Source organism: Scyliorhinus canicula, chromosome 8 (genome assembly GCF_902713615.1).
Source record: "Scyliorhinus canicula chromosome 8, sScyCan1.1, whole genome shotgun sequence".
Lineage (NCBI taxonomy): Eukaryota > Metazoa > Chordata > Chondrichthyes > Carcharhiniformes > Scyliorhinidae > Scyliorhinus > Scyliorhinus canicula.
The window spans coordinates 75,216,593-75,241,805 of NC_052153.1; the positions used below are offsets into that span (position 1 = coordinate 75,216,593).

The window sequence follows — 25,213 nt, forward strand, 5'->3', positions numbered from 1 at the left end:
GGGGCAATTTGGCCTGGCCAATACAATAAACCTGAGCATCTTTGGACTGCGGGAGGAAACCGGAGAACCAAAGGAAACCCACGCAGACATGGGGAGAACATATTGAACACAGCACATAAACCAGTTTCCCTTTATCCACAGTACATGTGACTCATTCCAAGAACTCCAATAAATTGGTTCAACATGATTCCTTTTACAAAACTAAGTTGACTCTGCCCGATTGCCTTGAATTTTTCCAAGTTCTTTGCTGTAACATCTTTAATAATGGTTGACATTTTCCCTCTGACAGAGGTTAGGCTAACTGACCTATAGTTTCCTGCTTTCTGTCTCCCTCCCTGTTTTAATGAAGGAGTTAAATTTGCCATCTTCCAATCTAATGGAACCATCACTGAATCTAGGGAATTTTGGAACATTATAACCATTGCATCAACTATCTCATTAGCCACTTCTTTCAAGACCTTAGAGTGAAGTCCACCCAGACCAGTGGATCTGTCATCCAGCAGACCTAACAATTTGCTCAACACTACTTCCCTGGTGATTGTAATTTTCACAAGTTCCTCCCTCCCATTTCCTGATTTACAATTATTTTTGGGATGTTACGTGTGTCCTCTACAGAGAAGACAGATGCAAAATACTTGTTTAATTCATTCGCCAGTCCTATTTCCATTACCAATTCCCCAGGTGCACATCCTGAGGGATCAATGTTACTCTTTCAACTCTTATTTAAATATATAGAAACTCTTACTGCCCATCATTATATTATTGGCTGACCTTCTCTCAGTCTAGTTTTCCCCTCATCAATCTTTTTGTCATTCTATGTTCTTTATATTCTTCCAATCATCCGGCTTGTTACTAGTCTTTGTCCAAATATATGCTTTTTAAGTTTAATATGGTTTAAGTTTAATACGGTTTTTTATTTATTGAGCTATCCACAGATGATGGACCCTCTCCTTTGAATTTATATTTCTCACTGCAATGTCTATTCTGTGTATTCTGAAATATACCTTTGACTGACTGCCACCAATCATCTATTGATCTATCCCTTAAGCATGTTTGCCAGTTCTCTTTAGCTAGCTTTGCTTATTTGCTCTCATGATTGTCCTTATTTAAGTTTCAAATACTAGTCTTGGACGCAGTCTTCTCTCCCTCAATCTGAATGGAAAATTCAATTATTGTTGCTGCTACTTAGGGGTGCCTTCACTGTGATATCATCAATTATCCCATCTCACTGCACAATACCAGGTCTAGTGTAACCTGCCTCTGGTTGGCTCCAGAGCGTGCTGTTCGAAGAAAGTGTCCCAAAAATATTCAATGAACTCTTCATCTACACTCCCTTTGCCCGTCTAATTTTTCCAATACATTATGTAAATTCAAATCCCCCATGATTATTGCAATACCTTTCTGCCAGGCTCCTATCTCTTCTTTTATACTCTGTCCTAGTTACAATTAGGGAGCCTGTAACCTATTCCCACAAGTGACTTCTTGCTTTTATAATTTCTCATCTCAACTCAAACTGCTTGTTCATCCTGGTTTCCTTGACTTTGGTTATCCTTCTTTAATTTGCTAATACCATCATGAATTAACAGAACCATCCCTCCATCTGTTCTTAACTTCCTGTCCTTCCTAAATATCACATACCCTTTAATATCCAGGTCCCAAATTATTACAGTCCTCTCTGTAGTAGTTATCATATCATACTTATTGCACAGTTCATCTATTTTGTTTCAAATGTTACGTGTTTAGATACAGAACATTAAGTTTGGCCTTTTGTTATTTTTCTAGCCTTTTCTATTCTTAGATTTATTCTTAACCTGATTTATTCTTAGATTTGTACTCTCTGTCATTTCCTGTCACGGTGTGTTTATTAATTCCCACATTAGTACTGCGGTCTTTTGCCTTGTCTCTATTCTTTGGAATACCACATTGTTCGAAATTTGATCCCTTGTCCCTATATATTTACTTTAAACTCTACTTCCCTAGTTGTGTGGCTCGCTAGAATATCAGCCCCAGCACAATTCAGGTATAGATTGTCCCGCTGGTACGTATCTCACTTTCTCTAGTGCTGGTGCCAGTGTCCAAGGACTGGAACCCACTTCTCCCACACCAGCCTGTGACCCACGCATTCATTTCCCTAATTTTATTTATTTTATGACACTTTGGCATATGGCTAAAGTAATAATCCAGAAATTATTATGTTTGAGGTTCGGTTTCTTAATTTGATACCTAAGTTCCTCATACTGGATAGGCAGAACCTCCTTCCTCAACCTGCCTACATCGTTGGTGCTGGATCTCTCTCTCTCTCTCTCTCTCTCTCTCTCTCCCCCCCCCCCCCCCCCCCCCCCACTCCCCACTCAAGTTTTTCTCCAGCCCTGTGCAGATGTCCCGGACCCTGACACTGGGCAGGCATCACCGCCGTCAGGACTCTCACTCCATGCTACAGAGGAGTGTCAATCCCCCTCACTATACTTTCCCCTGCCACTGTATTCTTATGTGCTCTCCCCACTTGACTGTCATCCCCACAATGCCATGGTCAGTCAGCCTGCAGCCCCCACTCTCATCCAAACAAGCTGAAAGAAACTCAAACCTATGGACAATTGTAGAGGCTGACACTCCTGCCCTCTGGGACCCCTTAACTGCCTCAGCTGCAGTCAAACCCTCCTGTCCCTGACCACTTTCCAAAGCAGATGTTAAGGGGTGTGATTGCCTCCTAAAACAAAGTGTCCAGGTAACTCTCACCCTCCCTGATGTGCTGCAGTGTATTCAGCTCAATCTCCAGCTATGTAATTTGTAGTTGGGGGCCCTTTGAATCCTTTACCACCTTGGTGCTTTGTTCTTTTTGTGGTGGCAGCTTTTTTGCCCTCCTCAACCAAGGAGGGGCAGCCACTGGTGTCTGCTTCGGACATCAGCCACTTGCTGCTCTCTTGGATAGCATCTTTTCCCTTCTTTTGTGTTTTCTTCTTTCGTTTTTTTTCTCTTCATCGTTTGCCAGTCCAGTCCCCATCTTGTTCTGCTGCTGCCTCCTTTTCATTGATTCTGCTTTATCGAGAGGATGCTAAGGGGTTTGATCAATTTCTGGAGTTCTTCACCTTTTGCTCATAAACCTCTTTCCCATCATCTTGTGCACTGAGGGCCTTGTTGGAGGATATGGCGTGATTCTCCTTTAAGGCAGCCCCACTTGTTGCTCCTGCTTTGATTACTTGAGCATGGGTAGTACTGTGTTATGGGCAGGCCTTGTAAAGATGGGTGACAGTCCCACACAGGTTGCACCTCCTGTTCTCTTTACTTCTTTATTAAATGGCCACCTTGCTTGCAGAAAGTTGCACTGCAGTTAATGGCCACATTTCCTGTTTCACTGCAGGTGCAACAGACTCTGGCTGCCCCGTGTGCAACAAATAGCCTTGATTTCCGCTGCTGGCAAAGCTAGAGGGAGGATGGAAAATGGCTCCATTGGCATCCACCTTCAAGGGCACCCTGGCCTGTCGTTTGCTTGTCTAGATACTGAATTGGTCCTTGACCTCTGTGTTCTTCCAGGTGAGGAATGTTAGCACATCCACCACGGGGATAGGGGGGTTGTACATGTGAATGGTGACCACTCAGTTCTGCTGCAATGGACAGAACCTTGGCAGCAAGGAACGAAAGCAGCCCAGCTTCCTTTCTCTTTGAAAACCCTCAGAGTATTGATGCATCTCACATCATTTTTGAATGTGATGTTGAAATATTCAACACTTGGCAGAAGTGGCAGACAGAAGATGGCCATGGCTTTAACTCCACAACTCGAACAGCACCCACTTTTATTCAAAGGGCTGGTCCACGGATGTGTCTACATACGACATCTTCATTTGAAACCCTGACTGTATTACATAACCCCATGCCAACAGCTTGGATGTTTGCAGCCATAACTTGATCATTCAATCAATATTGTATCGGCGTTAGGCCTAAGCCAGCATTAAGGTCCACCAATATCAGCAGAGCTCTAATGCTGTTCTTGCTGATGTCGTCTTCTTCTTTATTGCACTCATCCCGAAGCCAGCATTGAGGACCGCCGAAAAATTGAAGACTTTCAACTCTGAACTTGAACTGATCCAAAAGGCTGAGAATAGGCCTCAACATCTCAGGCTGCATAATCTGAACTTCATCTGGAGAAATGGCTGGAACAAGTAAAGAGGTAATTACCAAAGTGGTGATGAAGAATATGGGCAGGATTGTGTGTAATAGGTCAGTCCATTTTAGATTCTTGCTGCTGATTGGTCAGTACATGTAATATTTTTCTCTGCTAATTGGTCGACTGAGCAGAATGGACAATAGTGTGTTTCTTGACAAAAGAGACAAACATGATAAAACATGAAATTGAAATGGGTCTGACTGGTAGAGAATACTGGAATCCAAAATTAGGCTTTCTTTGATTAGTCAAATGCTGTAATATTTAAGTTGTCAAGACATTTTAGTTACATTTATAAAGTAAAAAGTTAAAATCAGATGAGAAGATTGAGGAGGTAAGTTCTGTTCTATATAACCCCACTCTTACAATGTGCATCAAGTTTCTCTACATTTTTAAACAGACATCAACAGCAAGGTGAGTTTCAGCAGCCAAAGTTTAATTATCTTTAAAGGAAACTGCAGTATGTTTTTTAGTCAAAGTGTTTGTTTATTTTTCAAAAATAGTCAAAAGCAGCAAAATTTGAATCATATGTACCTAATATAAATGTACAGAATAAAAATGAAACATTCATTTGTACTGAACTAGCCTTTATAAAGGGTTACAGCAACTACATGCCTGTCTTTCTGAAAAAAGGCAATTCAATATACATTCCACAGCTTTAAATTCATTTAATTACTTTCCACAAAACCTATCCTTAAAATAAAAGTCACAGTTTTACAATATTGAAACAGTATTTATTGCCTTCACAAATCAAGTATATGGAGTTAGAGATCAGCAGGCAGCTTCCATTATCACCAATCACCTCGTTGAAGTGCAGCTTTTTTTAAAAGCAAGAATAAAGCTGTCCTATAGTTTAAAGAAAGTTGACCTTTTAGGGGACTCCATCATTTCTTTTTAGAGCAGCAAAACTTGACAACATTTCCAGCTGATGCACTCACGTTTAATATTGTTTGCAAAAAAGAACACTTTTGGAAATGGATGTCCATTTACCGAACTTGGAACTGGTTCAAATCTCCATCACAACCCAAGGTCTTGGACCTGAACCAATTAAATGTTTAGACACAAGTGGCATGCAGAATAACTCCCTTGGACTCTTCTTGCTATTCCATAACTAGCTCAACCGCTGTGCAGTTGTTTTATCTTCACAGTTTATTGCAGATTCCAGGTAAAGAATAGAAGAAACAGTGATGAATAAAAACAAAATGAAAGCACACTTTTTTGTATGGTGCTTAAATAAATGAGATACCTACAATCCACAAAGCAGAATGAGCAGTCTGTATGTTCAAGGCAGTGCAGGTATTCTTTGTATATTTGCCATTTTATGAAACCATCCTCAGCATAATTTCTTTATAATCCAGGATGTGCATATTTTGGATTAGTCAATCTAACCATTAAAAACAAAGAATTATTAAACACTAGACGTAGTCATTGAGTGGAGGCTAAATAAGTGTTTTAAATCAAGGATAGACTAAGTCCATCATAATTTTTGGAAAAACACAAAAATTATGGGAGCTCAAGCATGAAAGTGGCATTTTAGTTTATTTAAATTTTGCATAAAAGAACCCTCAAGTGGGGAAGGTTGGAGGGGTTATACAATTCATAGGCGTTATTCCTTATGCATTCAAGAATTGGATTACATCGAACATAAAGGCGGGGGGGGGGGGGGGTTGGGGACTGTATGTGTTAATGGTGACTATGGGTGATTCCTGATTCCTTTTTGCTATTTGTTTATGTTAACATGCGGGCAGTTGTTTTGGGGGTTTGGTGGGAGGATGGGATTTTGTTCTTGAGATGGGGATTGACATTGTATTCGTTGCTGCTTATTGTTTATTGGTGGTGGGTGTATATTTAGGAGAAAATGTGAAAAAGGATAATAAAAATATTTGAAAGAACCCTCAAGCTCAAGTATGCTTATTAGCCCATGTTAGGTTAAAAATGGAAATAGATTTGTGAAATGTATTCCTTGCCGAAATTGAGCAAATCAATGATTTATATGGTTTCCCTGCATTTTGTTTTTTTTACCCACTTTTTTCATCTCTTCCTTATTCCTACTGGAGGATTTGACTCCTTCACTTTATAGGTGGGTTGACCTCCAGTACCTCACTGATCGGCAGTTATTCACATGATTCGAGACATTGAACAGACAATATAATGGTGGAGTGAATTACGCCATGTCTAATTGTTTTATCTACTGTCCACACACTTTTAAAATAATCTTTATTATTATCACAAGTAGGCTTACATTAACACTGCAATGATGTTACTGTGAAAATCCCCAAGTTGCCACACTCGGTTCCTGTTCGGCTACACAGAGGGAGAATTCAGAATATCCAATTCACCTAACAAGCACGTCTTTCGGGACTTCTGGGAGTAAACTGGAGCACCCGGAGGAAACCCACGCAGACACGGGGAGAACGTGCAGTCTCCGCAAGCAGGAATTGAACCTGGGACCCTGGTGCTGTGAAGCAATAGTGCTAACCACTGTGCCGCCCCACGTCCAGTTGCATATCCAGTTGGGGTTACCGAATAGCAATCAGCAGTAGGAACCATGAATAGATTTTCCCTTCCCGAACCAATGGGTGTTAAAACCAATTGTAACACCTTTGCTGCTATACCAGCTAACTCAGCACAGGTTAAGACTGAACTGGGGCATTCCGGATTGTTATTGTTCAGAGACAAAAGTACTGGGTCCAAAAATGTCATCCCTTCTGATGCACTCCTAATGTTTGTGTCCTGGGTCTACACAGAGAAAGTACATAAGTCTGGTCAGGTTTTGTTCCAAGAGGACTTCCGGTGACGGCGGGGACTTCCGGTGACTGGCGGGCGGGAGGCAGCCGCACAATGGAGGGCTCCCGTTCAGGAACGGCATTTTCAGGTCTTTAAGCCTGGTTCCAAGGTCTACGGAGGTGGCAAAAGCAGGGAGAAGGCACAGTGAAGGAAAATGTCGAGGGTGAGCAAAAAAACGGCCGTAAAAAAACAGCTGAAGGTCCGTCAGGGTTGTGGAAAGGTCACCGCGGGGTCACCAAGGAAAATGGTGGCTGGAGCACCAGGGGAGGCCGCATTGCTTATGGCTGAAGAAATGACTAAGGTGATGGCTCCGGAATTCGAAAAGCAGTTTACAAAATACATGGAGACAATGAGGAAGGAAATGAGGGAGATTTTGAGTGTGCTGGTGGAGGAGGAGATTTCCCCGGTGATGACGGTGGTGGCGAGTGCTGAAGGAAGTGGAGGAGACATTATTGCAGCATGGTGATCAACTTACTCGATGAGGAAGGAGATGCGGAAGGTGATAGAGATTAACAAGGATCTGCGAGGAAAAATGGAAGACCTGGAAAACAGATCCAGGCGACAGAATTTGAGGATTGTTGGGCTGCCCGAAGGAGGTGAAGGACCGAGGCCAACTGAGTATTTTGCCGTGATGCTGGCGAAACGTTTGGGGAGGATCCCTCCCGATATGAACTGGATCGGGCTCATCGGTCGTGGAGGCCTGTACCAAAGGCGAGTGAGCCGTCAAGGGTAGTGACTGTGCTTCCGTAGGTACAGTGTGAAGGAGAAGGTACGGTGCTGGGCCAAGCAGAAGCGGGTGGTGCAGTGGGCTGGAGCTGGTATACATGTATACCAGGACTTTATGGTGGAGCTGGAGAGGAGGCGGGCTGCCTTCAACCGGGTGAAGAGGGCACTGTACATTAGCAAGGTGCAGTGTGGCATTGTATATCCAGCGAAGCTGAGGGTGAATTACAAGCTCAAGGACTTTTATTTTGGAACGGCGGAAGCAGCGGAGGGGTTTGTGAAGGCAGAAGGACTGTGACAGAACTGAGAAATGGCCATGTGCCAATGTAATCTCATGACTATATTTTCTTCTTTTTTGTTTCACTGCGTGCGGGTGTATGGGCTAAAGGAGCCAATGTTGTATATATTTGGACAAGGGAAGTGAGGGGACTTACACCCGAAATGAGGGCTCTTTGGGGTGTAGGTGGTTATGTGGGGTTTGTGTGCTAAATGTGGATTTCTGGGCTTTCCTAGGGCCGGGCAAGGGGGAAAGGGATCCGGGCAGGGGGCCTCCACGCTGGCCGGTTTAAGCCGGCCAGTGAACGGGATTGAGGTCAGGGGAGGGGCTTCGGCCATCGGAGCCTGGCAGAACAGGGTCCGAGGGTTCTAGCCGGGGTGGAAAGTTTTAGGGAAGGAACCGAGGTTGGGGGGAGGAGTTTTACAAGAGGCAGTGGAGGGGAGGAGTTGGAGAGGGGGGGGGGGGGGGGGGTGTTTACAACTCTTGGGTATCATGTACGGTACTCTTTCAGAGGTTGGATGGCATTGAGTGTGGGGGGAATGGACTCTATAGGTTAATGGTGAACATGGGCGGTCCCGGACTCCTTTTTCTTTTTCTCCTTTGTTTTTTGTTTCCACCGTGGGAGGGTTTGTTTTATTGGATGCATGTATTGACAGGTGGGCCGTTGTTTGGGGTGGTGGGAGGATGGGATCGTTGTTATTGTTAAAGGGATTGATTTTGTATTTGTTACCGTTTACTGTCTGTGGGTGGGGTGTAAATTTTGAAGGGAAATGTGAAAATGGAGAATAAAAACATTTAAAGGTTTTGTTACAAGTTTTCATGGGGACCTGTTTAGAGTGGAACGGTCCATCCAATATTAAAGTGGTCAGGTCTGGCAATTCCCTTATCTCTGGACTGGGTTATGTTGAGATGCTGATTCAGGTATATTGAACTTCACCCCAGTCTTGGTGTGATCCACCAGGAGATTCAAGCTTGGATCTCTAACAACAATGCTAATTTGGTCTTATTATCCTCCTTATGAAAGGGGCTGACGAGGCACTTCTAAAAATTACTGTAGTGCTGGTAAAAACAAAAACTTTTGAATGGCCACATTTTCTGCTGCCCTTTCTTGTAGGCGACCAAGGTAGGTCTATAATTATGCAGGCAGGCACCTGCAGTATCAAAATTAGGGCACATTCCCCAATCCTGGCAAAATCAGCCAGTATAAGAGTAGAACCTTCTGCTTGGTGATATACCAGCCGAGCACTTGGATTGTGCAGGCTGATACTTCAAAGTGATTGAGGCAGCACTGTGAACTTGAAAAAATATATATTATTCTTTGGTACATTTCAGCTAATTGTCCTTGGATAATCTGCTACAATTTGAGGACGGCTCAATATAACGGCAAAAAAATCTACTGTATAAAATGAATTAGCTGATAAAATAAAGAAATTAGATGGAGTCTTACTGCGACAAACAAGAACATCACAGTCTCCAAATAAATAGCGTTTAACAACATATCAATGTACTGATCACACTGGCCTGAAAATTGAGCAGATTTCTAATATAAAACTTTTACAATAAATGAGAAGTGTTATTGGATTCAATGGGGGGGGGGGGGGGGCGATGACGTGGAGGATGGTGGCATAGAGGTTTCCATTCACACAGGTGGCATTTTAAACAAATATACATTTTGATACCCTATTCAATTTTTCCAATTATGGGGCAATTTAGCGTGGCCAATCCACCTACCCTGCACATCTTTGGTTTGTGGGGGCAAAACCCATGCAAACACGGGGAGAACGCGCAAACTCCACACAGACAGTGACCCAGAGCTGGGATCGAACCTGGGATCTTGGTGCTGAGGCAGCAGTGCTATCCACTACGCCACCGTGCTGCCCGAAACAGGTGGCATTCTACAGTCCTGCCAATGATGCACCCCCACCAAGGGTTTCCTCGCTGTGGGGGGTGCATTCAACAGGAAATTCCGTTGACAACGGCGTGAGCAGAGGATCCCTCTGCCCCTCCGCCAGCCAATGGCAGGTCACCCTCGCTGCCGCGAAACACGTAGTGGGGTGTGTGCACAATGAAAATCTGGAATTAAAAGTTTAATGACGATCATGAAATCAGTATCAATTTTTGTAAAAACCCATCTGGTTCACTGATGTAATTTAGGAGAAGAATCTTGCCACCCTTACCTGGTCTGGCCTACATGTGACTCCAGATCCACAACAACTCTCATTTGCCCCTCAGCCCACGGATAATTAGGGATGGGCAATAAATGCTGCCCTTAGCAGTAATGCTCACATCCCAGGACTTAATTTTAAAAAGCATGCTGAAGTTACTATTTTAAATAAGGTGAATAAGTAAAGATTGTAGGAATGACTCAGAATTATGTCTGTGCAAGAGATTACGAATAAAGTTCACATTCCTCGTCTCCAATTAATTCCATATAGCATGTATTTTTACAACTCACCTAACCCCATTGAATCAGTGCTGGAATACCATGAACATCTGTATATTCCTAACCAATAAGGTTGTTACATATGAAGTAATAAGTCCTGACTCTGTTGGACATATCTTGTATGTAACTGATGACAATAAAACGAGTTCATGTTTCAATGTCCAGTTTAATATTCTAGCTCCTGTATGAAGTAAATCAAATTTAAAGACTTAAAGTTGAATGAGACATCAAATCTAAGTAATGAATCAGTAATGTAATGTATGGTCAGCCAGGTTATAACTTGTAGCACCCGTCACATGTGAGTCACTTGACCACTCTTTCTTGTGGAGGTATCTTTGGCAGTATGTGGCTCATGCCATATCCCAAGATGTTTGACTGGAATAGTTTGCTCTGGCAGAGGAACAAGCTTAAAGTATTATAAATTTGTCATAACATCTCATTGATAATCTATCAAATGCATTCTTTGCAGCAGTTATACATTAAATGTACACAATTCTATTACCATGGGTCTCATGTTTATACTTTGCCACAAGTTGGAATTTGGATAGTTCCCAGATATAGCAACAGTATACTGCATAATAAAATTAAGTTAAAGACACAGTCCCAAGGGTTAGGGTTATGCTAAAAATTGCACCTCAGTGCCAAAGATCTTCAGGTTAGATGGGGTTACGGGGATAGGGCGGGGGGAGTGGGCCTCTTGTGCTCTTTCTAACGGTTGGTGCAGACTCGATGGGCCCAATGGCCTCCTTCTGCACTGTAGGGATTCTGTGGTTGTTTCCTACTCTTTTTAGAAAAAAATGTCGCTACTCTTTTTAGAAAAAAATGTCACTACTCTTTTCCGGTTCCAAATTGCAGCCAGCAGGTACTTATGAATTCATTCAGACAGCATCTTGCCAATGTACAGATATTTAAACACCATTGGTCTGACCATGTTACATCCAATTAAAAAAACCATGTGTGCAAGTTGTCAATCAATTTTTGATATATCAGCTTTTAAAGTTAATCTTGCGGTAATGTGCTGGAAGTAAACTAGGAAATTTTGGTGCTAATTTCTTTTGTATTTCAGCAAAGCTAACTGAAGTAAAGCTGTTTAGCAATACAGTATAAGGGGTTTATAAAATTCTGCTGCAACTTTAATAATATGAAAGCAAACTAAGTGGCATATGAACACATATGTTGAAATGGAATGCAAAGGCAAACTTAGAAAACTGTATTGAAAGATGCATCATAAAAGATGGCTATTATGTTGAAGTCCAGAAATGTGTGTGCTATGATTAAACTTCATGAATTATGCTTTCATGTGCTGACTACAATTTTCTTCTATTGTGTGTACATCGAAAGTTATTCGGTTTAAAGCTCCACAAGGATTTTGTAAACAACCAGTATATCATGACAATTTCACATTTTTGTAGTTTTTACTTATTGGTTAGAAAGACTTGCTGGGTTAAGGGTTAAGCTGCTTTCTGCTTTTATTAGTGCAACATGTTTTATTCCCTTTTGGGTTGCGAGAAACCACAGCTGAAGCAAATCCTAACCAGAGGGATCAATCACGTCTTTTCTAAATAAGCTTGTTTGCAACTGATTATGATTAAGTAAAGTTCATTCGGGGTATTAATAACTAATTAGTCACATAGACGGAAAATGTTTTGAATTCAAAGTGATGATAAATGGAATTACTTTGATTGACTGAACAATTAATGGATTTGTGAAGAGGATATTTTTGTTGTATACTTACCTAGCCCTGCAGTTTAATACCATTAGCAAATTTTATATTCTACATATTCAAAGAAATATGAACAAAGAAATATTCAAAGAACTGATGAGTTTGTGGATAGATATCACGAATGCCAAATTTTGAATGTTTACAAATAAGGGAGAAGTCCATTTAGATAGAGGGCAATTTCTCACCATTCATAGATAATATCCTCTCAATGTGAAGATACTGGACATTTGGCAAATTATTCTGACTTTATATAACGTTATTGGAGAGGCCACTTTTGAACATTATGCTCTAGGGAAGGCTTTGGTGGCAATTGTTTGCCTCAGTGCTTCTCCACTGGTTCATTTCATATTGTGAAGTAATTCGGACAAAGACAAGCAAAAAGACAGATTATTACTTCAGAGTTTTGCAATGGATGTATTTGTTCTGTGTTAGCGGGGTTGTACCCGGCGCTACAACGGCACTCGGTTGCTATTTTGGGCCCCGGCAGGGCCCTGCACAGAGGCTGAACTTAGCGACATTTCCTGCACTGAGGAGCTCCAATGGGTCGAGCTCCTGGGTGCAGCAAGAGATTAGGATGCCATTTTTAAATGGATCCCCGATCTCTCAACCCCCGGACCCCCCTCCCCCCTGCATCCTACCTCACACGAGCAGCGCAACCCCCCCCCCCCCGATCCCCAGCACAGATAAAATGCCAGGCTGGCTCCTTGGCACTGCCAGCTTGGGTATCAGGCCGGAAGTGCCCAGGTGCAGCACCCTGCCCGGAGACCAAACACCTGGAGGCCTCCCATCATCTGGGAGGTCTACCCCCATCCCCAAAGTGCTGTGGCACCGGTCCCCATTTGTGCGGAACAGTACTAAACGTCGCCCGGTTGGGGATCCCATTGTTAGATCTAGCGAGGTGTAACGACTGTGGGGACTCTGGGGAGGCTTCTCCCAGGATCTCCTGGCTGTGTCCTGCCCGATGCTGGCAGGACGTTGCCGGTAAATTGTGCCCTTAAGAATTTCAGGCAAGTTGGAAAACTACAGTGTACAAGAATTGTCTGACTGATTTCTGGGACGTTTAGACTGGAGTGGCACTGAAGCAAGCTATCACAAGTTTCAATCTCAGAGTTATCCCTGGGCAATGAATCAGTTTTCAGCTATAGATCATTCTTAACTTAATTTCTTTAGATACTGAAGGATTCCTGATGTTCAACATTGCACAATTAACATTTGTCAGCAAATTAGATTTTGTAAAAGTGGGATGCAACTAAATTAAGTTTAATCTCACTTGGGGATCATAGAAACCTACATGTTTTTTAAAAAAAAGGTGACAGTTATGAAAGACCTTTTCATTTGTTGTAAATTTTAATCACTATTCCCTGCACAAAGTAGTGGATAGAGAGCCGCAGTAACATTTTACCGTGCTATGAGAAACCACACTCTTTCATCTTATTGCTGCTTGACATTCAAAATCAAGAACAGATTTTGGAAATTTCTGCATTGAATCACCAGATTCTTCTTCTGAGTCACAGTGGAGAGTCTCTGAAGTTTCAGTGTTTTCAGCCTCTGAGTGGTTGGGGTTACACTGTCTCTTGAGCAAGTTTTTCCATGTAGTAACTGTAAAAGTGATAGATCATATAATTTCATTGCAGAGTTAAACTAATCAAATTACAACCTCCCTCTTTAACCTGTTCTATATCTATTGGGAGTTACCATTCTCCTAATCAATTGCAGTTAAAAACAAATAAAGTAGACCAATTATCAAGTATTCCAACTAAACACAAATGCAGAATATTAGGCATTTTGTTTTTTAAACAATAGAGCTGTTTGACTGCATAATATTATGGTCCCATTTCACAAAGGTGCAAATAGCACCTTGAAACCAAAACTCTATTTTCATGAAGTAAAGTTGATATTTTCCAATTTTTGGTTTACTTAAGCGTAATAAAGTATTTTGGACAGACATTTAAAATATTTATAATATACTAAATAACTTTCCCCAGCAACAGAGAATTAGAGAATCAGGGGACAAGGTGTAGAGGCCATCTCGAAGAAGAAGGTGCTGGGGTAACTGAAAGGTATGAAGGTGGATAAATCATCCGGACCAGATGGACTACACCCTAGGGTTGGAACAAAGAAAAGTACAGCACAGGAACAGGCCCTTCGGCCTTCCAAGCCCACGCCGACCATGCTGCCCGTCTAAACTAAAATCTTCTACACTTCCTGGGTCCGTATCCCTCTATTCACCATCCTATTCATGTATTTGTCAAGATGCCCCTTAAATGTCACTATCATCCCTGCTTCCACCACCTCCTCTGGCAGGGAGTTCCAGGCACCCACTACCCTCTGTGTAAAAAAACTTGCCTCATACATCTACTCTAAACCTTGCCCCTCGCACCTTAAGCCTATGCCCCCTAGTAATTGACCCCTCTACCCTGGGGAAAAGCCTCTGACTATCCACTCAGTCTATGCCCCTCATAATTTTGTCGACCTCTATTAGGTCAGCCTCCTTTGTCCAGTGAGAACAAACCGAGTTTATTCAACCTCTCCTCATAGCTAATGCCCTCCATACCAGGCAACATCCTGGTAAATCTCTTCTGCACCCTCTGTAAAGCCTCCACATCCTTCTGGTAGCGTGGCGACCAGAATTGAACACAATACTCCAAGTGTGGCCTAACTAAGATTCTATACAGTTGCAACATGACTTGCCAATTCTTATACTCAATGCCCCGGCCAATGAATGCCTTCTTGGCTAGCTTCTCCATCTGTGTTATCCCTTTCAGTGACCTGTGGACCTATACACCTAGATCTCTCTGACTTTCAATACTCTCGAGGGTTCTACCATTCACTGTATATTCCCTACCTGCATTAGACCTTCCAAAATGCATTACCTCATATTTGTCCGGATTAAACTCCATCTGCCATCTCTCCGCCCAAGTCTCCAAATGATCTAAATCTTGCTGTATCCTCTGACAGTCCTAATCGCTATGCGCAATTCCACCAACCTTTGTGTCGTCTGCAAACTTACTAATCAGACCAGTTACATTTTCCTCCAAATCATTTATATGTACTACGAACAGCAAAGGTCCCAGCATTGATCCCTGCGGAATACCACTAGTCACAGCCCGCCAATTAGAAAAGCACCCTTCCATTGCTACTCTCTGCCTTCTATGACCTAGCCAGTTCTGTATCCACCTTGCCAGCTCACCCCTGATCCTGTGTGACTTCACCTTTTGTACCAGTCTACCATGAGGGACATTGACAAAATCCACTGCCCTACCTGCATCAATCATCTTTGTGACCTCTTCGAAAAACTCTATCAAGTTAGCGAGACACGACCTCCCCTTCACAAAACCATGCGGCCTCTTACTGATGCGTCCATTTGCTTCCAAATGGGAGTAGATCCTGTCTCGAAGAATTCTCTCCAGTAATTTCCCTACCACTGATGTACGGCTCACCGGCCTGTAGTTCCCTGGATTATCCTTGCTACCCTTCTTAAACAAAGGAACAACATTGGCTATTCTCCAGTCCGCCGGGACATCACCTGAAGAAAGCGAGGATCCAAAGATTTCTGTCAAGGCCTCAGCAATTTCCTCTCGAGCCTCCTTCAGTATTCTGGGGTACATCCCTTCAGGCCCTGGGGACTTATCTACCTTAATATTTTTCAAGACGCCCAAACCTTGTCTTTTTGCATCTCAATGTGACCCAGGCTATCGACACACCCTTCTCCAGACACAACATCCACCAATTCCTTCTCTTTGGAGAATACTGATGTAAAGTATTCATTTAGTACCTCGCCCATTTCCTCTGGCTCCACACATAGATTCCCTTGCCTGTCCTTCAGTGGGCCATCCCTTTCCCTGGCTACCCTCTTGCGTGTACGTGTAAAAAGCCTTGGGATTTTCCTTAACCCTATTTGCCAATGACTTTTCGTGACCCCTTCTAGCCCTCCTGACTCCTTGCTTAAGTTCCTTCCTACTGTTTTCAGCAACATCTCCCTGTCTGCTCTTCCTCCGAGCCATACTGGCCCTATTCCCTAGTTCTCCCTCAATGCTTTCTCCTTCTGACCTATTGCTCCGGTACCCACCCCCCTGCCATACTAGTTTAAACCCTCCCGTGTGACACTAGCAAACCTCGCGGCCAGGATATTTATGCCTCTCCAGTTTAGTTGCAACCCGTCCTTCTTATACAGGTCACACCTGCCCCGGAAGAGCTCCTTGTGGTCCAGATAATGGAAACCCTCCCTCCTACACCAGCTGTTTAGCCACGTGTTTAGCTGCTCTATCTTCCTATTTCTAGCCTCACTGGCACGTGGCACAGGGAGTAATCCTGTTCTGAAGGAGATAGCTAAGGAGATTGTGGAGACATTGCTTGTGATCTTTCAGGAGTCACTGGAGTCAGGAACGGTCCTGGAGGACCGGAAAATGTCTAATGTAACAGGCCTGTTTAAGAAGGCAAAAAAATATAGGCCACCTAATAGTTCTAGGGATGTAGAGGAAAGGATGACGAAGATGATTCTGGAAAAGAGCGAAAGTAACAGGGTAGTTGTTATGGGAGACTTTAACTTTCCAAATATTGACTGGAAAATATATAGTTCGAGTACATTAGATGGGTCGTTCTTTGTACAATGTGTGCAGGAGGGTTTCCTGACACAATATGTTGACAGGCCAACAAGAGGCGAGGCCACATTAGATTTGGTTTTGGGTAATGAACCAGGCCAGGTGTTAGATCTGGAGGTAGGAGACAGTGACCACAATTCGGTGACCTTTACGTTAGTGATGGAAAGGGATAAGTATACCCTGCAGGGCAAGAGTTATAGCTGGGGGAAGGGCAATTATGATGCCATTAGACATGACTTAGGATGTGTAGGTTGGAGAAGTAGGCTGCAAGGGTTGGGCACACTGGATATGTGGAGCTTGTTCAAGGAACAGCTATTGCGTGTTCTTGATAAGTACGTATCAGTCAGGCAGGGAGGAAGGGGTAGAGCGAGGGAACCGTGGTTTACCAAAGAAGTGGAATCTCTTGTTAAGAGGAAGAAGGAGGCCTATGTGAAGATGAGGCGTGAAGTTTCAGTTTGGGCGCTTGATAGTTACAAGGAAGCGAGGAAGGATCTAAAGAGAGAGCTAAGACGAGCAAGGAGGGGACATGAGAAGTCTTTGGCAGGTAGGATCAAGGAAAACCCAAAAGCTTTCTATAGGTATGTCAGGAATAAAAGAATGACTAGGGTAAGAGTAGGGCCAGTCAAGGACAGTGGTGGAAAGTTGTGTGTGGAGGCTGAGGAGATAAGCGAGATACTAAATGAATACTTTTCATCAGTATTCACTCAGGAAAAAGATAATGTTGTGGAGGAGAATGCTGAGACCCAGGCTATTAGAATAGATGGCATTGAGGTGCGTAGGGAAGAAGTGTTGGCAATTCTGGACAAGGTGAAAATAGATAAGTCTCCGGGGCCTGATGGGATTTATCCTAGGATTCTCTGGGAAGCCAGGGAAGAGATTGCTGAGATTTGGCTTTGATTTTTAGGTCATCATTGGCTACAGGAATAGTGCCAGAGGACTGGAGGAGAGCAAATGTGGTCCCTTTGTTCAAGAAGGGGAGTAGAGATAACCCCGGTAACTATAGGCCGGTGAGCCTCATGTCTGTTGTGGGTAAAGTCTTGGAGAGGATTATAAGAGATACGATTTATAATCATCTAGATAGGAATAATATGATTAGGGATAGTCAGCATGGTTTTGTGAAGGGTAGGTCATGCCTCACAAACCTTATCAAGTTCTTTGAGAAGGTGACCGAACAGGTAGACGAGGGTAGAGCAGTTGATGTGGAGTATATGGATTTCAGTAAAGCGTTTGATAAGGTTCCCCACGGTCGGCTGTTGCAGCAAATGCGGAGGCTGGGGATTGAGGGTGATTTAGAGGTGTGGATCAGAAATTGGCTAGTTGAAAGAAGACAGAGGGTGGTGGTTGATGGCAAATGTTCAGAATGGAGTTCAGTTACGAGTGGCGTACCACAAGGATCTGTTCTGGGGCCGTTGCTGTTTGTCATTTTTATAAATGACCTAGAGGAGGGCACAGAAGGTTGGGTGAGTAAATTTGCAGACGACACTAAAGTCGGTGGAGTTGTAGACAGTGTGGAAGGATGTTGCAGGTTACAGAGGGACATAGATAAGCTGCAGAGCTGGGCTGAGAGGTGGCAAATGGAGTTTAATGTCGAGAAGTGTGAGGTGATTCACTTTGGAAAGAATAACAGGAATGCGGAATATTTGGCTAATGGTAAAATTCTTGGCAGTGTGGATGAGCAGAGGGATCTCGGTGTCCATGTACATAGATCCCTGAAAGTTGCCACCTGGGTTGATAGGGTTGTGAAGAAGGCCTATGGTGTGTTGGCCTTTATTGGTAGAGGGATTGAGTTCCGGAGCCATGAGGTCATGTTGCAGCTGTACAAAACTCTGGTACGGCCGCATTTGGAGTATTGCGTACAGTTCTGGTCGCCTCATTATCGGAAGGACGTGGAAGCTTTGGAACGGGTGCAGAGGAGATTTACCAGGATGTTGCCTGGTATGGAGGGAAAATCTTATGAGGAAAGGCTGATGGACTTGAGGTTGTTTTCGTTAGAGAGAAGAAGGTTAAGAGGTGACTTAATAGAGGCATACAAAATGATCAGAGGATTAGATAGGGTGGACAGTGAGAGCCTTCTCCCGCGGATGGAGGTGGCTAGCACGAGGGGACATAGTCTTAAATTGAGGGGTAATAGATATAGGACAGACGTCAGAGGTAGGTTTTTTACGCAAAGAGTGGTGAGGCCGTGGAATGCCCTACCTGCAACAGTAGTGAACTCGCCAACATTGAGGGCATTTAAAAGTTTATTGGATAAGCATATGGATGATAATGGCATAGTGTAGGTTAGATGGCCTTTAGTTTTTGACTTCCCATGTCGGTGTAACATCGTGGGCCGAAGGGCCTGTACTGCGCTGTATCGTTCTATGTTCTATATAAAATTATAGGCTGGTTATTGGTAAGATTTTAGGGAGGCCATTGTTAAGGGTGAAATTGCGGAGTACTTGGAGGTGCAGGGTAAAATAGTGCTGAGTCAGCACGGCTTCATCAAAAGGGGGGTTGGGGGGGGGGTCATACCTGATAAATCCTGTTAGAATTCTTTGAGGAGGTAATAAGGAAGTTAGACAAAGAACAGCCAGTGGGCGTTGTCTATTTGGAATTCCAGAAGGCCTTTGACAAGGTGCTGTACAGGAGGCTGCTAAATGTGATAAGAGCCCATGGTGTTAGAGCAAAGTGCTGGCATGGTTAGAGGATTGGCTAACTGGTCGAAGGCAGAGAGTAGGGATAAAGGGGTCTTTTCCAGGATAGACTGAAAGGGCGAACCTTTAAAACTGAGATGAGGAGGAATTTCTTCAGCCAGAGGATGGTGAATCTGTGGAACTCATTGCCGCAGAAGATTGTGGAAGCCAAGTTAGAGTTTGATTAATAAAAGGATCAGGGATTATGAGAAGAAGGCAGGAGAATGGGAATGAGAAACATTCCGCCATGATCGAGTGGCATAGTGGACTCAATGGCTTAATTCTACTCCTGTATCATATGGTCTTAATGCTTTAATATCAGGGTTAAACTTAAATTAATCATTTGGGTGCATGTGGGTTTTAGGGACTGCTATGGAGTTTACTTGCTCATCATAATTAAAACGTTTACATAAAAGTTTGGAATTTACAGGTCAGATTAACTTAAATTAAAATAGTACAAATGGACCAAAGAAATAAAGGATGGAAAAAAGGAAACGTATGTCATGTGAATAGCAATATTGTCTTATTTTATGTGGCTTTCAGCATTTAACATTTGTAGTTTACAATTGACATCACAGTTTGTTTCAGCATTTGTGAGAGGTGCTGAATAAAAGCCTGGAGACATGGTCTTGCCTGGAATTTAAGGGTTTAAAAAAAATAAATCATGAGGTTGTAAAATAATCTATTTTGTGGAGCTCAAAAATAGCTCTTCTCCAATTCAACTATAACTGCACACTGACATTCTTAATTATTCGGCCTTTGGCCCTTCATTCATCAGAACATTTATCAGCTACCAATACCCTCACTCTGCCATTGATGTCCTAGTCCCCATTATAACCATCAGTCTCTCCCACCGTGGCCTTTTCTCCAGTAAGGCCCTCAACTCTGTTCTAAATCGAAGGGACACAAACCTGAATGGAAATGGCAAACAACTGGTTCAAAATTCTAATGAGTCTTAACTCTCATCTGTGAAAACTAGTTACCTTCCCAGGATGATCCTGGAATACAAAGGTTCACGTGGCTTCTTTCTCTACTGCAAGCAATCTTTCAAAAACTGTGTGAAGAGATGATGCGGGCAACGCTGGCAAGACCAGCATTTGTTGCCCCTGAACTGAGAAGCCATATCAGAAGGCAGTAAAGAGTCACCAAACATTGCTGTGGGTCTGTAGTCACTGTCGGCTAGACCAAGTAAGGATGGCAGATTTCTTTTCCGAAAGGGCATTAGGGAGCCAGATGGGATTTTACACACTCGCCCGTACCAAGACTAGCTTCTAATTCCAGATTTAGTTGAATTTTAAATTGAACCCATGTCTCCAGCATCAAACTGAACCTCTGGATTACTAGTCCAGTGACAATACCGCAATGCTACAGTCTTCCCCCAAGATCACCACCAAAATTAAGACCATCTGATTAGCTGCCGCTGTAACGCCTTTACCTTCCCCCAACCCAGCTGGCCAAATTTCCTCCAAGGCTCCCCCCCCCCCATATCCTAGCCCATGAACTGGTTTCCTTCTAGTTTCTATCTCTCCTCATATCCTCTCAGAATTCAACTTGAACACAAGATCCATTTCTAGCACTCTCAATCCTACTAAATTACTGACCACCTAGCTTGTGTTTCTGATTGTAATGATCACCAACATTTAGACTCAGATTCTGTCTCTCTCTCATTCAAATTTGCTGTCAGTGACCCTCTTCAAAAAGCATCCCTTGAGCTTTTCCTGCAACCTACTGTCCCATCGCCAGTGTAGCCACCTGGGGTGGCCACGTCCAGATTTCAAAATGGACACTTGCAGAGAGTAAAAGGAAAATTGGACAATGCTAAGAAAACAAGCAGGTGCAAGGTTTGTCTGTGGATTGGAGTTTGCAGCTCCCAGACAAGACCGAAACTACAAGCCATTAGCATAGTAATGAGCTACCTCCGGGGACAAAAGAGAAACATTTAAGCAAACAATACCAGAGCAGACTCCCCGGCACCAGTGGAGACTAAAACAAAGGCAGACCAACGGTCACCTAGGGCCCGCCCAGCGATTAAGCAACCACCTCTTTATTGGAGAAAATCAATACAGATGATTAGGACATGGTCCAATTAATTGGGGCCAAGTTCAAGGACCGCCCAAAAGAGCGCGAAGCCACTTTGGGGTATTAAAAGGAGCCCCCAAGACAGATCGCCCTCTTCTTCTTCATCATCTTGGCCTTGGCTCTCAGCAACAAGAGACCCGCCAAGCATCAGACAAGTAAGTCTAAAGTCAACGCACGCTACGAGATAGGCGCTCCTAGCTACTATTCCATACAAGTTCGATGCCAGCAGCCTCAGAACCAGACAACGGCCATTGTTCCTCTGACTGAGTGGGCACCCGAAGCTAAGTATAGGCTTGTAGTAGTAGTGATAGTTTAGTGAGTAGAGTTTGTGCATGAGTATAATTGACTGTATGCGTAAATAAATGTGCATTGGACTTCCGTGGCGGCAATGCGGAGCTAAGCCGCACGTTCGGCAGCTCCCGCTAATAACGGACTTTGGGGCTCTTTTCAGGGCCCCCAACGGAACTTCGTCGACGAATCCCGACGTGGGAAGGGGTCTGGAGTAGATCCCTAAGTTCCTATGGTCCGGACCAGGAGTGGGGTAAGAAGAAAAACAAGAACGAGCCCCTGGAAAAGCGGGGGAAGAGAAGCAAAATGGCGGCCAGCAGAGCCCTCGAGGATCTGAGGCAGTGGGCGCAGGAGCAGCAGGAGACTCTGCTGTGCTGCTTCCAGGAGCTTAAGGTGGAGCTGCTGGAGTCGTTGAAGGCTACCACCAGAGAGCTGATGGAGACTCATATAGCCCAGGGACCACGATCCGGGAGCTGCAGCAGCAGGCCTCCGAAAGGGAGGATGTGGCCGTCGCGGGGAAGGTGGAGATGCACGAGACGCTCCATAAAAGCTGGCAGGAGCGGTTCGAGGAGCTGGACAACCGGTCGAGGCGGAAGAATTTGCGGATCCTGGGCCTCACGGAGGGGCTGGAGGGGTTGGACCTGGCGGCCTATGTGGTCGTTATGCTGAACTCATTGATGGGAGTTGGGTCCTTCCAGGGACCCCTGGAGTTGGAGGGGGCCCACAGAATTCTGGCTAGGAGGCCCAAGCAGAATGAGCCGCCGCGGACGGTGTTGGTGCGGTTTTACCGGTTCATTGATCGTGAGTGCGTGCTCCAGTGGGCCAAGAAGGAGCGGAGCAACAAGTGGGAGAACACGGAGTTGCGGATCTTCCAGGACTGGAGTGCGGAGGGCCGGGTTCAACCGGACGAAGGCGGTGCTCCACAGACGGAGCGTGAAGTTTGGCATGGTGCAGCCGGCTCGTCTGTGGGTCACCTACAAGGACCGGCACCATTATTTTGAGTCCCCGGAGGAGGCGTGGGCCTTTGTGCAGGCCGAGAAACTGGACTCAAACTGAGGGTCCAAGATGGGGTATTTTGTATGATAATGTAATTGTGTTTGATTTTTGCTCTGGAGGGGGGTTCTCTGTTTAATGCAAGATGTGGGTTGGCTTTAGGGTGGGTGGGGCGATGTTGTTATGTCTTTTTATATGGGTCTGGTGGACGGGTTCGGGCAAGGAGGTAAACTGGGAGTGTGGGGAACTGGTGGTGGGGACTGGCAATGGGAGTTGCCCTAGAGGGGGCGGGGCTGGGCAGGGTGAAAGCGCGGGCTTTTCTCTGGTTTCCCGCGCTGTGGGATGATGGGGGCGGAGTCGGGGCTGAGGAGCGCGGGCCGTTTCTGGCTGTTATTTTCTCGCGCAAGAGCGGGGGGGGGGAGGAGGGCCTGCTGATGGGCATGAAGGAGGAGTAGTCCCACGTGGGGAGGAGTTGGAGGTATGGCGGGAGTCGCCGGGGTCAGCAGAAGTTAGCTGGCTCACGGGAGTGCTATGAAGGGAGGGGCGCGGCTAGGAGGGGGCTGAGCCTGAAGGGGGGGGGGGGGGGAAAGAGGGGGGTACCGGGTTGCTGCTGAAATGGCCAGGAACTGGGCGAGCGGGGGACGCTGGCCAGTGGTGGGCAGGGGATGGGTTATGGCTAATCGGCAGGGGAGGGGGGCAGGGAGCCCTCTGATCTAGCTGATAACCTGGAATGTGAGGGGGCTGAATGGGCCGGTCAAACGGGGCCGGGTGTTTGCGCACTTGAAGGGGCTGAAGGCGGATGTGGCCATGCTCCAAGAGACACACCTGAAAGTGGCGGACCAGGTTCGGCTGAGGAAGGGATGGGTGGGCCAAGTATTTCATTCAGGGCTGGATGAGAAGAATCGGGTGGCGCCGATCCTGGTGGGAAAGAGGGTGTCGTTTGAGGCATTAAATGTGGTGGCTGACAGTGGCAGGAGGTATGTGATGGTGAGTGGTAAGCTGCAGGGGGAGCGGGTGGTGTTGGTGAATGTTTACGCCCCAAATTGGGACGATGTGGTGTTTATGCGGCGCATGTTGGGCCGCATTCCGGACCTGGAGGGGGCCTGATCATGGGGATGGGGGGGGGGGGGGGGGGGGGGGGGGATTTCAACACGGTGCTGGATCTCCCATTGGATCGATCCAAGTGCCGGATGGGTAGGAGGCCAGCGGCGACTAAGGTGTTGAGGGGATTTATGGATCAGATGGGAGGGGTGGATCCCTGGAGGTTTGCGAGGCCAAGGTCCAGGGAGTACTTGTTTTTCTCCCACGTGCATAAGGCCTATTTGAGGATTGATTTTTTTTGTCCTGAGCAGGGGGCTGGTTTCGAGGGTGGAGGATGTTGAATACTCTGCCATTGCCATTTCGGATCATGCCCCGCACTGGGTGGACTTCGGGCTGGGGAAGGAGCGGGACCAACGTCCTCTCTGGCGCTTTGAGGTGGGGCTGATGGCAGATGAGGAGGTGGCCGGGAGGGTTCGGGGGTGTATTGAGAGGTACCTTGAGGCCAAAGATAACGGGGAGGTCCGAGTGGGGACGGTCTGGGAGGCATTGAAGGTGGTGATTAGAGGGGAGTTGATTTCCATCCGAACCCATAGGAAGAGGGGGGAGCAGAGGGAGAGGGAGAGACTGATAGGGGAGATGGTGAGGGTGGATAGGAGATATGCGGAGGCTCCGGACGAGGGATTGCTGGGGGAGAGGCGTAGCCTTCAGGCCAGGTTCGACCTATTGACTACCAGAAAGGCGGAAGCTCAGTGGAGGAAAGCACAGGGGGCGGTGTATGAATATGGGGAGAAGGCGAGCAGGATGCTGGCACACCAGCTCCGAAAGCGGGACGCGGCCAGGGAGATTGGGGGAGTGACGGATAGAGCTGGGAAGGTGGTGCGGAGGGGGGTAGACGTTAATGGGGTCTTCAGAGACTTCTATGGGGAACTGTACCGGTCTGAACCCCCGGTGGAAGGGGGTGGAATGGGGCGCTTCTTGGACAAGCTGCGATTTCCGAGGGTGGAGGAGGGGCAGGTGGAGGGACTGGGGGCGCCGATTGAGTTGGAGGAGGTGGTTAAAAGGATAGGGTGCATGCAGTCGGGGAAGGCGCCGGGGCTGGATGGGTTTCCGGACGAATTTTATAAAAGGTATGCGGACCTGTTGGGCCCCATGTTGGTCCGGACCTTTAACGTGGTCCGGGCGCTGATTTCCTTGATCCTGAAGCGGGACAAGGACCCTCTGCAGTGTGGGTCATAGAGGCCGATCTCGCTGCTAAATGTAGACGCCAAGCTGCTGGCAAAGATCCTAGCCACAAGAATAGAGGATTATGTGCCGGGGGTCATTCACGAGGACCAGACGGGGTTTGTGAAGGGAAGCCAGTTGAGTACAAACGTACGAAGGCTCCTCAACGTTATTATGATGCTGGCTGTGGAAGGGGAGGCGGAGAT

The 25,213-nt window shown here is 45.4% G+C and overlaps 1 protein-coding gene across 5 annotated transcripts in view; it reads right to left on the reverse strand.

The window, feature by feature from the left end:
* Positions 1-4,624: 4,624 nt before the first annotated feature.
* The window catches only part of LOC119970326 (selenocysteine insertion sequence-binding protein 2-like), a 138,083-nt gene continuing 117,494 nt past the window's right edge, over positions 4,625-25,213 (reverse strand). For 3 of the 5 annotated variants that reach the window (XM_038804763.1, XM_038804761.1, XM_038804766.1), the window contains one exon: positions 13,437-13,711. In XM_038804763.1, the coding sequence (XP_038660691.1) occupies positions 13,539-13,711 (173 nt within the window). In that variant the 3' untranslated portion in view covers positions 13,437-13,538. Of the gene's footprint in view, positions 5,544-13,436; positions 13,712-25,213 lie in introns of those variants that run through there. The other 2 variants (XM_038804765.1, XM_038804762.1) reach the window with 2 other exon arrangements.